The following is an 18,261-nucleotide window of genomic DNA, read 5'->3' on the forward strand; positions in this document are numbered from 1 at the left end:
CTGCTACCTCTCTATATTCCACCTCTCTGTAGCCAAGTAGGATGAGATTTTGAGCAAGTTGAAGTTATATATATAATGAATTTGACACATTGTTAAGCTTCTGAGCTAACTGACTTGCAACTGGAAGCAATACTAAGAACAACAGATATTTGGTATACTCAATTTTTTAAATCTCAGATTTGCATTTTGCAAGCTCTACTGTACCCCCAGCAAAGAGGAAAGAAAAATCTAGCTTTCGCATGGCTCTAAAGTTTCTAGAAATGGAAGCTCTCTTACTGAGCCTTTGTTTCTTTCCCCACCTCTGCCCCACCCCAGATGTGGGGCAAACTGGTGCCTGGAGCAACAGGCAAGGACAGGCCAGGGATAGAGATGGAGTGGGGAAGGGAGCCCCTGAGCTGGGGAGCCACACACCCGGGACACTGGGAAAGGAAAGGAGGGAGATGGTGGCTTGAAATACAAAATTAGCCGGGCGTGGTACGCACCTGTAATCCCAGCTACTCAGGAGGCTGAGGCAGGAGAATCGCTTGAACCCGGGAGGCGGAGGTTGCAGTGAGCCGAGATTGTGCCACTGCACTCCATCCAGCTGAGTGACAGTGCGGGATTCTGTCTCAAAAAACAAACAAACAAACAAAAAACACTTTTTTTTAAAAGCCCAATAAAGGGCTGGGCGTGGTGGCTCATGCCTGTAATCCCAGCACTTTGGGAGGCCAAGGTAGGCGGATTAGCTGAGGTCAGGAGTCTGAGATCAGCCTGGTCAACCTGGTGAAACCCCATCCTTACTAAAAACACAAAAATTAGCCAGGCATGGTGGCGGGCACCTGTAATCCCAGCTACTTGGGAGGCTGAGGCAGAAGTTTCACTTGAACCCGGGAGGTGGAGGTTGCAGTGAGCCAGGATTGTGCCATTGCATTCCAGCACTCCAGCCTGGGTGACAGAGCAAGACTCTGTCTCAAAAATAAATAAATAAATAAATAAACAATAAAAATAAAATTTGGGTCATACTTATACCGACTGCATTAGGGTTGTTGAGAGAATTAAATGAGATGCCTCGGTGCTTAGTGCAGTCTCTGCCCCATAGAAGCAGTTTAAGCACAGCAGGTGTGATTTACCATTCCCACGTAATTTTAAACAACCTATAGATGCAGAAAAGTCTGCAAGAATATATACCAAACTTAATGGAAATTTGGTTGTGGGGGAGACTGCTATAGCTGGTAAAGGGGAAGGGGGAGAATCACTGAGAGATGATTTTCCTTATACTTAAACACTTATATGACTGTTAGAAAAAAAAGACCATGAGTTTTATTTAAAATCACCAAAGCAATATAATATATTTCCATTTTGAGAAAATCAGAAGAAACCAGTGCATATCATATGGTCACCTACCAGATACCCAATCCAGCCATGAGAGTCTTTGGAGCTTGAGGTCCTACCCCTGAGCTGCCCCCACCCCCTGAGCTAATCCCCAATGCTTCCCCAGATAACCCTCTCCCCAGGTAATCACCCCGCTGCCTGGCACCTCTCCCTTGCCAGGTACTGTTGGGCCTGTTGGAGCTCTGCCTCTTGTCAACACACAGGCTGTTTACTGCCAGTCCCAGTCCCTGTCCCTCCCCTCTCCCCTGTGAGTCATCCTCTGCTTCACTGCATGGGGACTCTTGATCCAGCGCCTTTTCTGCAGGGGGAGGGGCGATCTGCTGGAGTGAAATTTATTCAACAAATGTTTATGCAGAGCTTGGATGATTGGGAAGGTTGGGCTGGATACCAAGAGGTGCTGCCCCAGCTTGGGGTGGTATAGGGGTTACGGAAATGGGTCCTTGAGACCCAGGGAGAAGGCTGGTGGTGGTAGAACCAGGCCGCAGGCTAGGATGGGGCATTCAGGGCCAGGCTGAAGGTCAGGGGACCCTCTGAGGCCTGCTGTGTCGGCTCAGGCTCCTTGACTCAGTTCCTTCCTTGGTCTGCCCTGGTCAGGCCTGTGTGCCGGCGTCTCCTGCACTGTTCACTCTCATTTCCAGGCTGGCTGCAGGCTTCAGGATCCTCAGAAGGCTTTTGAGATTACCTCTCTTTTCATTTGTTCACACTCTTCCCCCTTTAGTCAGCCACCCTTGAGACCAAACTTTAGTCCTATACCCTTCAGGAAGTGTTCATCATTCCCTTAACCTGCTTTTTCTGAGCATCACTTTTTGGGGGCCCAGAGCTGTGTGCTGGGATGCCAGGCTGGCTGAAGCACTGAACACAGAGCTCCTCAGTTTGGAGGAGCATCTGACTCAGCCTGGGGAGGGCGGGGATGTGGCTCCAGGAAGGCTTCCCAGAGGAGGTGACACCTGCACTGGGGTTTTTTGTTTTTTTCTTTTTGTTGTTTTGAGACGGAGTCTCACTCTGTTGCCCAGGCTGGAGTGCAGTGGCGTGATCTTGGCTGTCTGCAACCTGCGCCTGCAGGGTCGAGCATTTCTCATGCCTCACCCTCCTGAGTAGTGGGACTACAGGCGCACACCCAGCTAATTTTTTCTGTTTTTAGTAGAGATGGATTTTCACCATGTTGGCCAGGGTAATCTTGAACTCGGGACCTCAGGTGATCCGCCCACCTCTGCCTCCCAAAGTGCTGGGATTACAGGTGTGAACCACCGTGCCTGGCCCTCCACTGAGATTTGAAAGGTGGGTAGAAGTTCCAGGTGAGGAAGATTTTCCCACTGTTTGCTTAGAGGTAGGATTTGGGGACTTCTGGCTGCTGGAGTCAAGGAGTTGATGTAGATGGGACAGGTGAGAGGAGAAAGGAAGGAGAGAGAGAGAGGCTATACATCGTGAGGGATTTGTAACTCAGTGCCAAGGTCCCTGAGCCTGTAATCCCTTATCGCAACATGCCTGCCTCTGGAACAGCCTCTCTTGCCAGGTCTCTAAGGCAGTTGGTGCTGGCTAAATCGCTGCTTATTACTCCAGGGGCCTCCCAGGCCCCCCAGCCTGCCTTACCTCTCTTTTCTCAGTCGTCTCAGTGCACAAGTTGCTCCTGTGTCTAGTCCCTGTTCTCACTTGTTTACAGACAAGAAAATGGAGGCTATTCCATTGTGTAGTGATTTACCCAAAGCTTATGGTTCTTAAAGGGCAGAGCAGGGTCTGGACCCGGGGTTTTGGCCTCCTGGCGCGTTCTTCTCTTTTCCATGACTCAGGTAGCCCAGTGTATGCTGGTTGTGTTTTCTGACAGCTTTTTACCTGCTTTCTCATCCAGACCTGATGTTCCCAGAGGGTGAGACCCTGTCTCTCCAACCCCCTGAAATGTGGATTGAAACAAACAAGAAATAAAAGTGCTGTTTGGAAGAATGATGGGGAAAGGCACAGAGAGAGACTGATTGCCCTGGGTATGGGGAAGCATGCCTGCCCAGGTACTTGGAACAGATTTATTTATGGCTGTTTTTGTGGGGGAGGCATATTTATTGCAGACTTGAATTCTCTTCCTGGTGATCCTGACAAGCTGTTTTCTTTGAAGCAGCATGGCCCAAAGAACTAGCAGTTCAGAGAACTGGATTCTAACGATGACCCTGCCACTTCCCAGCTAGGTAGCCTTGGACAAGTCACCTCTCTGAACCTGGGTTTCTTCATCTGTCAAATTGGGGGTCAGAATGTGAGATGAAATGAGAGGGGGTGTGTATAAGCCCCCTGCACAGAGCCTTCCATCAGATTCTCCAAGTGTCCAGTGTTTGTCTCCTGGGTGCTGGAGAGTTTATCTTTTTTTTTTTTTTTTGAAACGGAATTTTGCTCTGTTGCCCAGGCTGGAGTGCAATGGTGTGATCTCAGCTCACTGCAACCTCTGCCTAATAGGTTCAAGTGATTCTCCTGCCTCAGCCTCCTGAGTAGCTGGGATTAGAGGCGCCTGCCACCACACCTGACTAATTTTTATATTTTTAGTAGAGACGAGGTTTCGCCACGTTGGTCACTGTGGTCTAGAACTCCTGACCTCAGGAGATCCACCTGCCTTGGCCTCCCAAAGTGCTGGGATTACAGACGTGAGCTGCCACGCCCAGCTGGCTGCTACATTTTTTAAAAAGTATTATTTGGCCAGGCGCGGTGGCTCACGTCTGTAATCCCAGCACTTTGGGAGGCCAAGGTGGGCGGATGACGAGGTCGAGATCGAGACCATCCTGGCCAACATGGTGAAACCCCATCTCTACTAAAAATACAAAAATTAGTTGGGCATGGTGGTGCACGCCTGTAGTTTAGCTACTCAGGAGGCTGAGGCAGGAGAATTGCTTAAACCCAGGAGGTGAGCTGAGATCACACCACTGCACTCCAGACTGGCAACAGAGCAAGAGTCCACCTCAGAAAAATAAATAAAAAATGAAAAGTATTATTCATTGATTTTCTGCTGTGGGATAGGAGTTTTGTTGTTGTTGTTGTTGTTGTTGTTGTTGTTTCTGAAACGGAGTCTCACTCTTGTTGCCCAGGCTGGAGTATAGTGGCACAATTTCGGCTCCCTGCAGCCTCCGCCTTCCAGGTTCAGGCAATTCTCCTGCCTTAACCTCTCCAGTGGCTGGGATTACAGGTACCCACCACCACGCCTGGCTAATTTTGTATTTTTAATAGAAGAGGGGTTTCACCATGTTGGCCAGGCTAGTCTCAAACTCCTGACCTCAGGTGATCCACCCACCTCGGCCTCCCAAAGTGCTGGGATTACAGGTGTGAGCCTCGGAGCCTGGCCGGGAGTTCTAATTAAATTATCTCAAAGTTGCTTTTAATCATCATCATCCTAGTTACAGAGAGGAAATGAGACTCAAAGACACATGTACCAGGTATTGTGCTGAGTCTTTTATGTACGTCATATCATTTAATCTTCACAAGAGCCCTCTTGTTTGGATATTGACAAAAGCTTGGTGAAGTCAGCCTGCCTTCCTATTTATTGTCTTCTTTACTTGTTTTTCTTTCATTCATTACCCACATATCCATTTACTATGTGCAAGGTACTATACTAGACTTTTTAAAGGATACAAACCCTTCTCTTCTGGCAAACTTCTATTGATCCTTCAAAGCCCAATTCAAATGGTCCCCGCTCTGGGAACACCACTTAGTCTTGAAACTCCAGACCCATCCCCACCTCCTTCTTTCCCATACTTCACATCTAACAAGTGAAGTTTACTTCATTTTTCTTTCCTTTTTACATTAGAGATAAGGGCTCACTCTATCTCCCAGGCTGAAGAGTAGTGGCACTGTCATAGCTCACTGTAGCTCCAAACTCATGGACTTAAGCAATCGTCCTGCCTCATACACCACCACATCCAGCTAATTATTATTATTATTATTATTTTTTGTAGAGATGGGGTCTCACTATATTGCCCAGACTGGTCTCAAATTCCTAGCCTCAAGCAGTCTTCTCCCCTCGGTCTCCCAAAGTGCTGAGGTCAGTTTTGTTGCAGTTCACAAATAGTTGATGCCTACTCTGTGCTGGAAGCTGGAGACCCACGTGAATCTAGACAGTTACTACCCTCAAGGAGCTTATAGCCCAGTGATGGACACAGACACACCAACAGGTCACAGTAATGCAGAGTGAATTGTATTATGCTTGGGTTTTAAAGAAAATTACAATAGTAATAGGAGGCACCACACTGGCTAACATTGAGTACCATTATTGCTTGGTGCTCTTTATCCTTATCTCCTCTTGTACTCCAGAAACCCTCTGAAATAGGCTTTTACACAGATGGAGAAACTTTGAGGGGAGGGATGTAAAGTAACTTGTCTAAAGCCCCCCAGCAAGTTGTGGCTGGGCTCTGATTAGAACTCAGTTTTCTGACAGTGGGAACATAGGGCGGGGTGGCCAGTGCCATGTGTCTTTGTCTCCTCTGCAGGTCTGGCTGTGAACCTGCTGAGGCAGTGGCTGAGTCTGTCCTAATGTGGCTTTTCTTTCTCCCTGGTCTTCATAGCTGACATTGATGGTAGGAAGAATTAGCCTTGAGAATCAGACTCAAAAAGAGTCAGAGCCCTCCTGGACCCATGGATCCTCCAGCCCCAGTGGACACCAGGGCTGAGTGCAGATCAGCCAGGCAGGGGCTGAACAGTCTGAATAGTTACCACTTCTTGCTCTACAAGTTTGGTAGAAAAGACTGACCCATCCTGGCTGAGTTAACTCAGGAGAGCTTCCTGGAGGGGGCAGCCTTAGAAGATAGGAAGGATTTCATGAAGTCTTTACTAGGCCACTAGACTAGAAGGGGAGCAGTGGGATACTTCCTGGAGAGGAGCTCATGGAAAGAAATACCTACCTCTGACCCTTTGGGAACTGCTTTGGGCCTCTTTAGTCCTAGGCTCACACACCCCTCAGAAACAAAGTGAGAATAAAGCCAGGGATAAAACGGTGAGTGGCCAGAACACAGACTCTGGAGCCAGACTACCTGGATTTGAATCTCAGTTACCAGCTATGTGACTTTGATCAAGTTGCTTAACCTTTCTGTGCTTCAGTTTCCTCATCTGTAAAATAGGGGGATGGTAATTGTGACTTCCCAGAACTGTGGTGAAGAGCAAATGGGTTAAGAAGCATCAGAGTGTGCTGCTGTAAACTGTAGAGTGCTGGGCTTTCGTTAGGAAGTATTAGCTTTCATTGCTGCAGTTGAGACTGGTTGCTGGGGCAGTTGAAGAGGGAGTTAAAGAAATGGAATCGTTGTGCAACTAGGAATCCCTTGGGACCTGGCCGAGTTGCAGCCCCAGAGCAGTCCTCAGGCCTGGAAGTAGGGCGACAGAGCCCTCAGTGTGTCCCTGGGTCCCTGGTGACCTGGCACTATGGGCCAAAGAGACCCCTCTTCCCAGCACTCTCCTCTGACTTCCCAGGCCAGAGGAGGGTTGTGGGAAGGGGGATCAGGCATGTCTGGTCACCCTGGCAACCCAGGGTGATGTGGGACAGCCTTGCCTGCTCCACTGAGCCAGTCTCAGCAGATGGGGACCGTCCGAGGAGATATAAATAAAACATTCTTGTGGTGCAGAGCAGCCGCAGGGGGCTGGGAACCCCCATCAATTGGAGGTTTGGTGAGGTGTCTGCTCAGCAAGAGTGTGTGTGTGTGTGTGTGTGTGTGTGTGTGTGTGTGTGTGTATGTGTGTGTGTTCGTTCCAGCTACCACCTACACTAGATAGAATGAAAAACACTTCTCCCATCCCCCAGCCTCTTGTAAAAGGAGAGCCAACTCTGAACTGTGTCAGAGGGTTTGGCCTGTGGCTGTGCTTGGAGATGCCAAATTCCACACTTTTGTGCCTCCTTGTTCTGGGAGGACTGGACGTCCTCGAAGGAGGCTGTGTGGCTTGTGCACACCACAGGGCTTGGAGTGTCACGGACTACTGGGGTAGAACTGGACACGTGATCAATGACAGGTCACTGGCTGTCTCTGTCTCCATTTCCCTGACTGTATAATGGAGAATTTAGATGCTCTCCAAGATCCATTCCAGCTCTCACGTCTCTGGTTCTTACTCTGTATTTTCCCACCCCTGATTTCACCCTGGTGACATCACTGCTGCTGCACGTTTGGGCCCTGAAAGTTTTGCCTCATCTCTTGGCATCCTGGGATCTTGCCTCCATGCAGGGCTTTTGACAGGGTTCCAGGGGCCCCAGCCATCCTTCTGTGCCCCTTTCACCACACCAGGAGTCAGCAAGCGCCTTACACTTTGTGGGGACTCTGCAGGGATGCAGAGTGAGCGCAGTTGGTGGAGTCAGGACGTTGGGAGAGGGACAAGCCAGCACAGGTCCAGGGGCTGCTTCCCACTTGCCTGAGCCATTGCTCCTGAAGGAGCCTCCTTCTGATGACAGAATCCCTTCCTCCCCCAGCCCTGGAAGTGCTTTCCAGTAATGTGCCTCCTACCCGTGGGCAGGGAGCCAAGAGTGGATCTCAGACCTTTCTCATCAGCCTGGCCCGGCCCGGCCCGGCCCGGCCCTCCCCTCGGGTCCAGAGAGCCCATCAGGGCCTAGAGCTCCTTCAGCTCACTGAGCGCCAGAGCCAAAACAGGAAAGCCGGGGAAACCAGCTCCGGGAACATGGCTCCAGCCCCAAGTACTCTGGAGCTGGCTGAAGGAGAAAGAGGTCGCTGTGCTGTAGTCAGGAGGCGCAGGACCCAGTCGTGGTTGGCCTGGCTGAGTGCATCCAGCCTCCTCTCAGAGCTTGCTTTTCTTGTGTCCAATAGGAATGCCAGCTGTCTGTTCACCTGGTCATAGAAGCTCCAAGGGCTGGAATAGCATGGCCCTCCCCATTAGCTGCTCACGGAGGTTCAGAGTCTGAGTCACCTCAATGTCTTCAGTGTCCAATATGGCCTGGCTCAGAGAAAATACCGAGCTTTGAGTAAAGAATTAATTAGCGTTCTCTGCTACAGGTTTGAGACACCTAAGCTAGAATAGAGGTCCTCCCTTAGACACTGGCGAAGCGGCATAGCCTTGCCGACCTCAGCTTTGTCTTCTGCAAAATGGAGGCAATACCTATCCCAAGGACTGTGGTGAGGACTGAATGAGATGGTGTGTGCCAGGCTCCCAGCACAGTTCTGGCTCATGGGACACCCTCAGAGCTGAGGAGCCTTCTTTATGTTGCTGCTTTTGGCTTGTTTCACATGCCTGCCCCCTCCCCAGGCAGGAGCTGTGGCCAACTCTTCTCTGGGTCTCCCAGGCACTGTCTGGCGATTTATGGGGCCAGGAAAGCTCTGTGGATTGGGCTGATGGCACAGAGTCGGGGTAGGAGGCATTTTTAGAGCCTGACCTCTTAGGTGGAGGTAGAAGCCATCGTCTGCCTGCCCTGGACTCTGTTTAGACTCTGCCTTCTCCTAAGGCAGCTCTTGGTGCTGACGCCAGGTCAGGGGCAGGGAGGCTGTGGAGGGGGCCAGCATGCAGCTGGCTGGAGCTGGACTTCTGGCCTTGGGAAGGTGCTTTCTGGCCCCTGCCTGAAGGAGCTCTGCTCCCCTAAATCTTCATCCTGCTTATCTCCCCTGTGCTGTACCTGTCTCCCCTCCAGCACGCTGCAGGTCTTTGGGGTGTGGTGCCATTGTCTTACCTCAGCTGCTTCTGCCTGGGTTGTCTGACTGATCTCAGTGGGTGCCAGGAAGAGAGACAGGAACCTGGGAGACGACTGCAGATTGAAGGCTATGAGAGAGGGAGGTACCAGAAGATTCCTGCCCTAACCTGGGCAGACAGGTGGTGGTCAGGGAATACTTCCTGGAGGAGGAGGCAGGCAGAGGATATGATGTCAGCCACATACAGTGGGGGTAGGGGTAGAGGAATGATTTCTAGAGAGGAACTAGACTAGGCGAAGGTTGGCAGGCAAAAAGAGGATGTGGCTCATATGGGGCAATTGCAAGGAATTTGGCAAGGCTGAAACCTAAGAGTTGACAGTGGGGAGAATGGGACATGAGGCAAGACCAGATGACAGAGGCTGTGCTGAAAACGTGGGCTTTATCCTCTACAGCAAGAGAGACTTGGGCCCAACATGACTAGCCCTTCTCAGTGGACCAGCCAGCTACACACTGGATGTTGACTGGTGGACAGTACAAAGACTGGGGTACTTTTCAGCAAAAGAGGTGATTTTGGAATTATTTTCGTTTTTATTGATGTGGAAAGTAGATGAACAAAAAGTGACTTTTGGTCATGTCTATTTTGAAATCAGGAGAATGCACATGGTGCCTTCGAGGTCCTCTTGGCCTAGGATGGCGATGTCTTTTTTTCCCAATGTGTTCTGAGTGTCCCAGGGTGCTTGGCATTGTGCCAGGATTCTGGGCCTAGATAGTGTTCAGTGTGTGAACTTTTTTTTTTCTTTTCTTTTTTTTTTTTTGAGATGGAATCTTGCTCTGTTGCCCAGGCTGGAGTGCAATGGCGCAATCTCAGCTCACTGTAACTTCCACCTCCCAGGTTCAAGCAATTCTCCTGTCTCAGCCTCCCAAGTAGCTGGGACTACAGGTGCCCGCCACCATGCCTGGCCACTTTTTATATTTTTAGTAGAGACAGTGTTTCACCATATTGGTCAGACTCGTCTTGAACTCTTTTTTTTTTTTTTCTTTTTTTTTTTTTTGAGACGGAGTCTCGCTCTGTCGCCCAGGCTGGAGTGCACTGGCCGGATCTCAGCTCACTGCAAGCTCCGCCTCCCAGGTTTATGCCATTCTCCTGCCTCAGCCTCCCGAGTAGCTGGGACTACAGGCGCCCGCCACCTCGCCCGGCTAAGTTTTTGTATTTTTTTTAGTAGAGACGGGGTTTCACCGTGTCAGCCAGGATGGTCTCGATCTCCTGACCTCGTGATCCGCCCGTCTCGGCCTCCCAAAGTGCTGGGATTACAGGCTTGAGCCACGGCGCCCGGCCGACTCGTCTTGAACTCTTGACCTCAGGTGATCCACCCACCTTGGCCTCCCAAAGTGCTGGAATTACAGGCATGAGCCACTGTGCCCAGCCAGCAGTGTGAACTTTGACTTGTCACTGTACTAGCACCGCCCAGATTCCTACCTGAGAGTAGGAAGGGCTTTGGGCATGGAGAGGGAAGTTCCTCCTCTGTCCCAAGGATCTCAAGAGTAAGTAATGAGAGCAGAGGCCTGGCCAGGCATGCAGGTTATCGGAAATCTTGGGTGATGTCCCAGCCCTCTGTATTTTCAAGTCAGCTGGTATTTGTTGAGCACCTCTAGTGTCCTAGCCCTGGGTGTATAATGATAAGCAGTTACGGGATCTGCCTGCACAGAGCTTGCAAGATAGGGAAGGGGAGGAGAAAGAGCCTTGCTTTTGTTTGTTTATTTATTTATTTTTATTTTTATTTTTATTTTTTTTTTTTTGAGGCTGGGCTCAAGTGATCCTCCTGCCTCAGCCCTCCTGACTAGTTGGGACTACAGGCGCACACCATGCCCAGCTATTTTTTTTTTTTTTTTAAGTGGAGATGAGGTCTCCTATGTTGTACAAGCTGGTGTCAAATTATTGACCTCAAGTAATCCTCCCACCCCAGCCTCCTAAAGTGCTAGGATTACAGACATGAGCCACCGTGCCAGGCCAGAGAGAACTTTCCTCTTGAGCAAAGGGTCATGACTATGACTATGACTCTTGACTCTGCCACCCCTAGGAGCATGGTACCCAACATACAACTAGATGCTCAGGTTTTTCCACCTACTTTCCTACCCCAAAACAAAACAAACAATAGAAACCATTCACAGGAGCTCAGGGTTCTCTGGTCATACCTGGTATTGAGAGAGGCCCTCTCATGGGGATCTTTGCTACTTCTCAGCTCTGGGTTTGGAGCCTCAAGGTGGAATACAGCAGAGCGGCCTGCTGCTGGCCAGGACGCGGCCTGGGGAGATGGCTGGTGGGTCTCAGGCAGAAGGGTGTGTGAGGAGGCCTTGATGGAAGGGAAGGATAGGCGAGCTTGAATTACAGAACTGTGCAGTTTGATGGGAACTGGGGCATCAGACCTGGGTTCTATCTGGTTCTGCTCCCCATTTGCTGTGTGACTTTGGGCAAGTCCCTTCCCTTTTCTGAGCCTTAGTTGCCCCATCTTTAAAGTGGGTGGCATTGAGCTAGAAGTGGGATAGCAAATAGATTTTATCTCACCTGCCAAACCTGGTTGCCATTGGCGTCCTTGAGCCATGTCTCAGGCAGCTGCCTGGACTCAGCTGGAAAGCCTACTCTTTTGCAGGTTTGCAGACCCCAGGCCTTATTATCCCCAAGTTCCTTCCCACGCTGGTATTCTTAGATTCTTCTGTGCTTTCTTCTGTCTCCTATGCCACTCCCCACCAGCTGGTTGTCTGCCTTCTGCTTAAACAGCTCCGTGATAGGGAACTGCCATCTTCCCTCAGACAGAATTATTAGATTGTTATTCCTCAGGTTGAGCTCAGATCTGCCTCCCTGAACTTGTGCCTGGAATAATGCCTTGGGTTCAGGCGTAGGTGATGCCCGTAGGTACTTGGCACGTCAGTAATCAATTTATAATTTCTGCCTTCTGGAGGCATATAGAACTGCTACTTGATAACATTTTATGACAGCGACAGAGATAGCATGTATGTATCCTTTGAAAAAAGTGCTTTAAAAACACTGTCACTTGGTTTATGATGGCAAACCTGTGAAGCTAGCATTGTCCCTTCCAGGCGAGGAAGCAGCGGCTCAGAGAGTTAACAGAGCAGCCCTCTGAGACCCAGCCTGTGCACCTCTGGCCAGCTGCACTCCTCATCCCCGGCCCGTCCCCAGCCTTCTGTTCTCCCGGCTCCTCCGAAAGCCCATGGCCTCCCGTTCTCTCGCCCTCCGCAGGTTTCCATGTGATCCCCACTATCTCAAGCATCGTCCCGGAGAGCTGCCTGCTGATCGTGGTGGGGCTGCTGGTGGGGGGCCTGATCAAGGGTGTAGGCGAGACACCCCCCTTCCTGCAGTCCGACGTCTTCTTCCTCTTCCTGCTGCCGCCCATCATCCTGGACGCCGGCTACTTCCTGCCGCTGCGGCAGTTCACAGAAAACCTGGGCACCATCCTGATCTTTGCCGTGGTGGGCACACTGTGGAACGCCTTCTTCCTGGGCGGCCTCATGTACGCCGTGTGCCTGGTGGGCGGTGAGCAGATCAACAACATCGGCCTCCTGGACAACCTGCTCTTCGGCAGCATCATCTCGGCCGTGGACCCCGTGGCGGTTCTGGCTGTCTTTGAGGAAATTCACATCAATGAGCTGCTGCACATCCTTGTCTTTGGGGAGTCCTTGCTCAATGACGCCGTCACTGTGGTGAGGAGGCCAGGGGCCATGCCCATGTCCAAACGGTACAAACCCGAATCCAGGCCCAGCAGTGAATCCCTCATCCGCTCGTTAATAACAGTAATAAAAACAGCTGGGGCCGGGCACGGTGGCTCATGCCTGTAATCCCAGCACTTCAAGAGGCCGAGGTGGGTGGATCACGAGGTCAGGAGATCGAGACCATCCTGGCTAACAAGGTGAAACCCCGTCTCTACTAAAAATACAAAAAATTAGCTGGGTGTGGCGGCAGGCGCCTGTAGTCTCAGCTACTCGGGAGGCTGAGGAAGGAGAATGGCGTGAACCCAGGAGGTGGCGCTTGCAGTGAGCTGAGATCTGGCCACTGCACTCCAGCCTGGGCAACAGAGCGAGACTCTTTCTCAAAAAAAAAAAAAAAAAACACAGCTAAGGCCCATTTCGCCTTCCTGAGTGCCAGGCACCATGCTGAGCCGTTTGGCATGGATTATCTCATTTAAGTCCTCATGGCTGCCTTAGGAGGTGCTTATTATTCTCATTTTCCAGGGGAGGACACAGTCCCAAAGAAGTTAAATAACCTGCTGGAGTATGAACCAGTTTGTGATTGAACCAGGTCTGTCTGACTCCAGGGCCTAAACTCTTGGTTTTGCTAGGTTATATGCTCTCTCCTTGACTTGACTTGCTTTTTGTTTTTTAAGAGACAGGGTTTTGCCCTGTCTCCTAGGCTGGTGAAATGGTATGGTCATAACTCACTGCAGCCTCAAATACCTGGGCCTGAGATCCTCCTGCCTCAGCCTTCCGAGTGGCTAGGACTACAGGCATGCAGCACCACACCTGGCTAATTTTTTAAATTTTTTGTAGAGATGGGGTTTGACCATGTTACCCAGGCTGGTCTTGAACTCTTGGCCTCAAACAATCCTGCCTCAGCCTCCCAAAGTGCTGAGATTACAAACCTGAACCAACAAGCCTGGCCCGTCACTTGCATTTTGATGTGATCTTGGGCAAATTACTTTTACTCTCTGTGCCTCAGTTCCCTCTTCACAGACCATGTCATCTGTGAGGGGTCTTTCAGCTCTCATGTTGGCTGTATCTTAAGTTAGAATTCGGTTTGTGCACAGTTTTTGGGCAGAGATTATGGAAAGGGACCTTGTCTCCAAAACATCTAGAAGGTGATAAGTAAAATAAGTTGGCCACTTGCTTGCTGTGCGACCTTAAGCAAATGCTATACCTCTGTGGCCCTCACCTTTTTTTTTTTTTTTCTGAGACGGAATCTTGCTTTGTCTCCCAGACAGGAGTGCAGTGTTGCAATCTCAGCTCACTGCAACCTCCGCCTCCCAGGTTCAAGCAGTTCTCCTTCCTCAGCCTCCCAAGTAGCTGGGATTACAGGCGTGTGTCACCATGCCCAGCTAATTTTTGTGTTTTTAGTAGAGACTGGGTTTCGCCATGTTGGCCAGGCTGATCTCGAACTCCTGACCTCAGGTGATCCACCCACCTCAGCCTTCCAAAGTGCTGGGATTACAGGCGTGAGCCACCGCGCCCAGCCGGCCTCACCTTTGATAGCTGCAAAGTGGCAGACGATTAGTGCTTTCGTTCAGGATCTGCACGTGGTGGCGCCATATACACCTGCACATGCCCTTCCTCCCAGCTGGTTTCCTTGGGAAACAGATGTGTGCATGTGCATATTCAAATATTGTGTTGTGAGAACACTTCCACCCCCTCCTGAGCTGTCCCCCTCAGAGCAGCTGCACTCACAGGAAAGCTCAAGGGCACATGTGCATGTCCAGGCCATGACTCCCTCCTCTGCAGCCCCAGCCCTCAGGAAGCAGCACCTCAGAGTAGAGACAGACTGTGGTGTTCGGCTGCTGGCAGCCTCAGCTTCCTGTTCCTACCTGGCCTCCTCATGAGGCTGGGTAGAGCAACAGCCTGGCCTGAGCAGGCAGGCCTCCGTCCTGGCTTCCTCTAGCACAGGCTGTTGCCCAGGGTTACCACATGAGCCTCAGTTTCCCCATCTGTGACATAGGGATTGCAGTACTCAGCCTGTCATCCTCCCAGGCTTCTTACAGGGTTACTTACGTTAGTGAGTCATACTCACTAATGTCTGTGAAGCCAGTGGGTGCCAAAGATAAAGCCCTCTCCAGTGGGATCTGGGTGTTGGGGTTCAGGTGAGCACTGCTGTGGAGCTTGGGGCATGGTTGCATCAAGCAGGTAACAGACCCAGCCACTTGTGGACCCACAGTCGTGTCTCCCAAAGGCAGTGGCAGCGGTGGTAGTGATTGCTGGTGTTCACTGGGTGCTTCCTGTCTGAATGTGTATTGCCTCATTTTTATTTATTTGTTTAGAGACAGAGTCTCCTTCTGTCACACAGACAATGTCACCCAGGAGTGCAGTGGCACAATCATAGCTCACTGCAGCCTCAAACTCCTCAAATGATCCTCCCCTCTTAGCCTCCCAAGTAGCTGGGACTGCAGGTGCTGGCCATCACACCCAGCTAATGTATTTATTTGTTTGTTTATTTTGTAGATATGGGGTCTCATTATATTGCCTGGGCTGGTCTCAATCTCCCGAGCACAAGCCATGCTCCCTCCTTGGCCTCCCAGAGTGCTGAGATTACAGGCGTGAGCCATGGTGCCTGACCTGTGTTGCCTCATTTAATCTATACAGTAACTCCATGAGGTTGACACAGTTATATCCCAGTTTTTTGAGATGAGGAAACTGAGGGACAGAGAGGTTACATTAGCCTGATATATGATATAGCTGAGGTTCAAATCCGTAGTCTGAGTCCAAAGCCCAAGTGCTTACCACTGTGTTACTCTGCTTCTCTGTAGTTCCAGGGATAATAGCACCAGGCCGGAAAGGAGGACTTTCCCCTCTGTGCCCACTCCATGGGCCCATGTGGTAGACCATGAGGACCCATGAGTCCCCTCAGGCCAGGAATGAGTTTAGGTAGCCCACGGCTGAGCATGCCCCTGCTAAGAGGCTGTCTGCTGCTGGAGCCCTGCCCTATCCCCCAGACGGCTGGGGCCAGGCAGCACCAGGTCTGGCCAGTGCTCTGCATCTCCCCTTCCTACCTGGCCCAAGTCAGGTCTTTCTGGAGCTCTGAGCACGGGTGTGAGTGCCCCATTTCCCAGAGAGTAAAGCCGGAGGCCGACCCTGAGCTGCCTGGTCTCAGGTCTGTGCCCTAGACAGGTCACTCCTCACAGTCCATTCCTCCTGCTCCAGGTCCTGGGGGCTTTGGAGGGTTCCCTGTCATGGATCCTCAAGTCCTCCCCTCCCTTCCCCCAGGCCTGGAAAGTCCCTGCTGCTTCCTGACAGAGCTGTCTAGGACAGCCTTGAGCCAGGCAGCTCAGGGACCCAGCAACAGGCGGGGCAGACCCTCAAAGCCGAGCCTGCTGAGGAGGCCTCAGCCATGGCTGTCAGGGAACAAGTTCTGGGCCCAGTTCTGCTCCTGGGCTGGGGGCCCCCTGGCATGTTGTTTTACCACTGTGAGCCTCAGTTTAGCAAAGGAGCATCCTTGACCCACCTGCCTCACATGGTGGTTGAGTGTTGACTTGGATAAAGACCATCAAAGGGCTTTACAGTATATGAAGTGCCACTTAAATGTCTGATGGTAGGGTTGCAGTGACCATCTGTTTCCCAGTCCAGGAGACAGGGGCACCTTAGCGAGCCTCTAATTCCATAGCATCTGAACTTGGCTGTTCATTGCAATCCCTGGGGGGCTTGTTACATAGAGATTTCTTGGCCCTATCCCAGAGAGTCCAAGTCCAGTATGGCCTGAACATATGTATTTTCAGAAAGCTCCAGAGGTTAAGAAATCACCTTCTAGTTCGTTGTGTGAATGTCCCTTTTTTGTGCTGAAGGAGGGACTGAAACCCAGTGATGGGTATGACATACCCAAGGTCAGGCAGTGAGAGGCAGACTTGATAGCACCAGGTGTGGCTAACACTGCATCAGGTAAGGCTCCGAGCACTTGATTCGCTGATTTAGTCCTCACAGCAGTCCTAAAAGTTGGCATTATTATCCTCATTTTATAGACAGGGAAAACTGAAACACAGGATGAATTTGCTTCCTTTACACAGCTCAGGAGAGGCAGAGCCAGGATTCCAGTCCAGGCAGTTTGGCTTCAGGGTCTTCACAGAGCTCCCCAGGGTCCACCCTTCACCAGTGTGGCACGTGGCCGGCCCAGAGCAAGCCCCGCAGCCCCAGGCTGAGGTTTTGAGCACCTCCTTGGCACTAGGGTTTCTCTACTACCGTGTGGCTTCTTCTTGTGGCCATGGTTAACGGAGGGGACAGGATCGCCCAGGGTGGACCCCAGGGAGCCATGGGGCCAGGGCCCTCTCCTCTCACCCACCAGCCTACACACCCTCCCCAGGTCCTGTATCACCTCTTTGAGGAGTTTGCCAACTATGAGCACGTGGGCATCGTGGACATCTTCCTCGGCTTCCTGAGCTTCTTCGTGGTGGCCCTGGGCGGGGTGTTTGTAGGCGTGGTCTACGGGGTCATCGCAGCCTTCACCTCCCGATTTACCTCGCACATCCGGGTCATCGAGCCGCTCTTCGTCTTCCTCTACAGCTACATGGCCTACTTGTCGGCCGAGCTCTTCCACCTGTCAGGCATCATGGCGTGAGTCTGCGTGCAGCAGGCAGTGGGCTTGGCAGGGTGGGGACGGGGGCTGCCAGCTTGGATTCCCCAGGCTTGTAGGGTCACGGAGTTCCCAGGGCCCAGCCTTGAGCTCCAGGGATGAGACATGAGCTCCAGGCTCCAGACGTGCTTGGTAGCCATTTAAATGGCCGAGGGCATCAGTGGCTTCCTAGAAGAGGGGCACTTCTGCTAGGCACCCTGGGGTCCAGGAATCTGGAGAGAGCATTTCAGGCTATGAGCAGATGAGGCAAGAGTGACCTGCATGAGGGCAAGCCCAGAGTAGATGAGAGCAGAGCGTTGGAAGCCACCAAGCTTCAAGCTGAGGAAAGCCACAGCCCTGCTACTTCATTTGTCTCAAAGGGAGTCCCCTTAGCAGCCCCAGTAGGAGGCTCACCAGGCCTGAGTCCTGGCGGTCCTGAGGCCCCCGCCAGGTCTGGAAATGGGGAGAATGGGGTGTGGAGAGGCAGTGAGGGGCGAACGTGTTCCAGTGCCGAGGCAAGGCAGAACTGGGGTTCAGGACCCCTGGCTCCCAGGAGCAGAGCCCGGGTGTGAGCGGTGGGCTGGGAGGACCCCGAGCTCCAAGCAGCTGCTTGGAACAAAGCTCCCTGTGGAGACCCCCATGCAGTGGCAGATGCCACCCTTGAGGGGAAGAAACCCAGGAGACCATGGGCCTGTGTCACTGACTCCTATTGGGTCAAGTGGCAGCGTGGCCTTGGGGCAAAGGTGCAGGCTTTGGAGTTGGACACAGTGTGGTTTGTGTGTCTTGCCTTTGCTACCTGCAGGCAGCGTGATGGGACAGGTGACTATTTCTCTTAGAATCAGATTTCTTTCTTTTTTTTTTTCTTTTTGAGATGGGATCTCACTCCGTCACCCAGACTGGAGTGCAGTGGCACAATCTCAGCTCACTGCAGCCTCCACCTTCTGGGTTCAAGAGATTCTCCCACCTCAGCCTCTCAATTACGTGGGATTACAGATG

General features: G+C 51.6%; 1 protein-coding gene across 6 annotated transcripts in view; it reads left to right on the forward strand.

The window, feature by feature from the left end:
- The window catches only part of SLC9A1 (solute carrier family 9 member A1), a 65,284-nt gene that overhangs the window by 30,763 nt on the left and 16,260 nt on the right, over nt 1–18,261 (forward strand). For 5 of the 6 annotated variants that reach the window (XR_012423912.1, XM_065526873.2, XM_015440078.4 and 2 more), the window contains 2 exons: nt 12,205–12,665; nt 17,017–17,267. Coding sequence is in view for 5 of the 6 variants with exons in the window: in XM_065526873.2 (XP_065382945.1) it covers nt 12,205–12,665; nt 17,017–17,267 (712 nt within the window). In the remaining variant the exon portion in view is untranslated. The remainder of the gene's footprint in view (nt 1–12,204; nt 12,666–17,016; nt 17,268–18,261) is intronic. The other variant, XM_074015615.1, reaches the window with a different exon arrangement.

The sequence above is a fragment of the Macaca fascicularis genome, chromosome 1, assembly GCF_037993035.2.
Source record: "Macaca fascicularis isolate 582-1 chromosome 1, T2T-MFA8v1.1".
NCBI classification, from domain to species: Eukaryota; Metazoa; Chordata; class Mammalia; order Primates; family Cercopithecidae; genus Macaca; species Macaca fascicularis.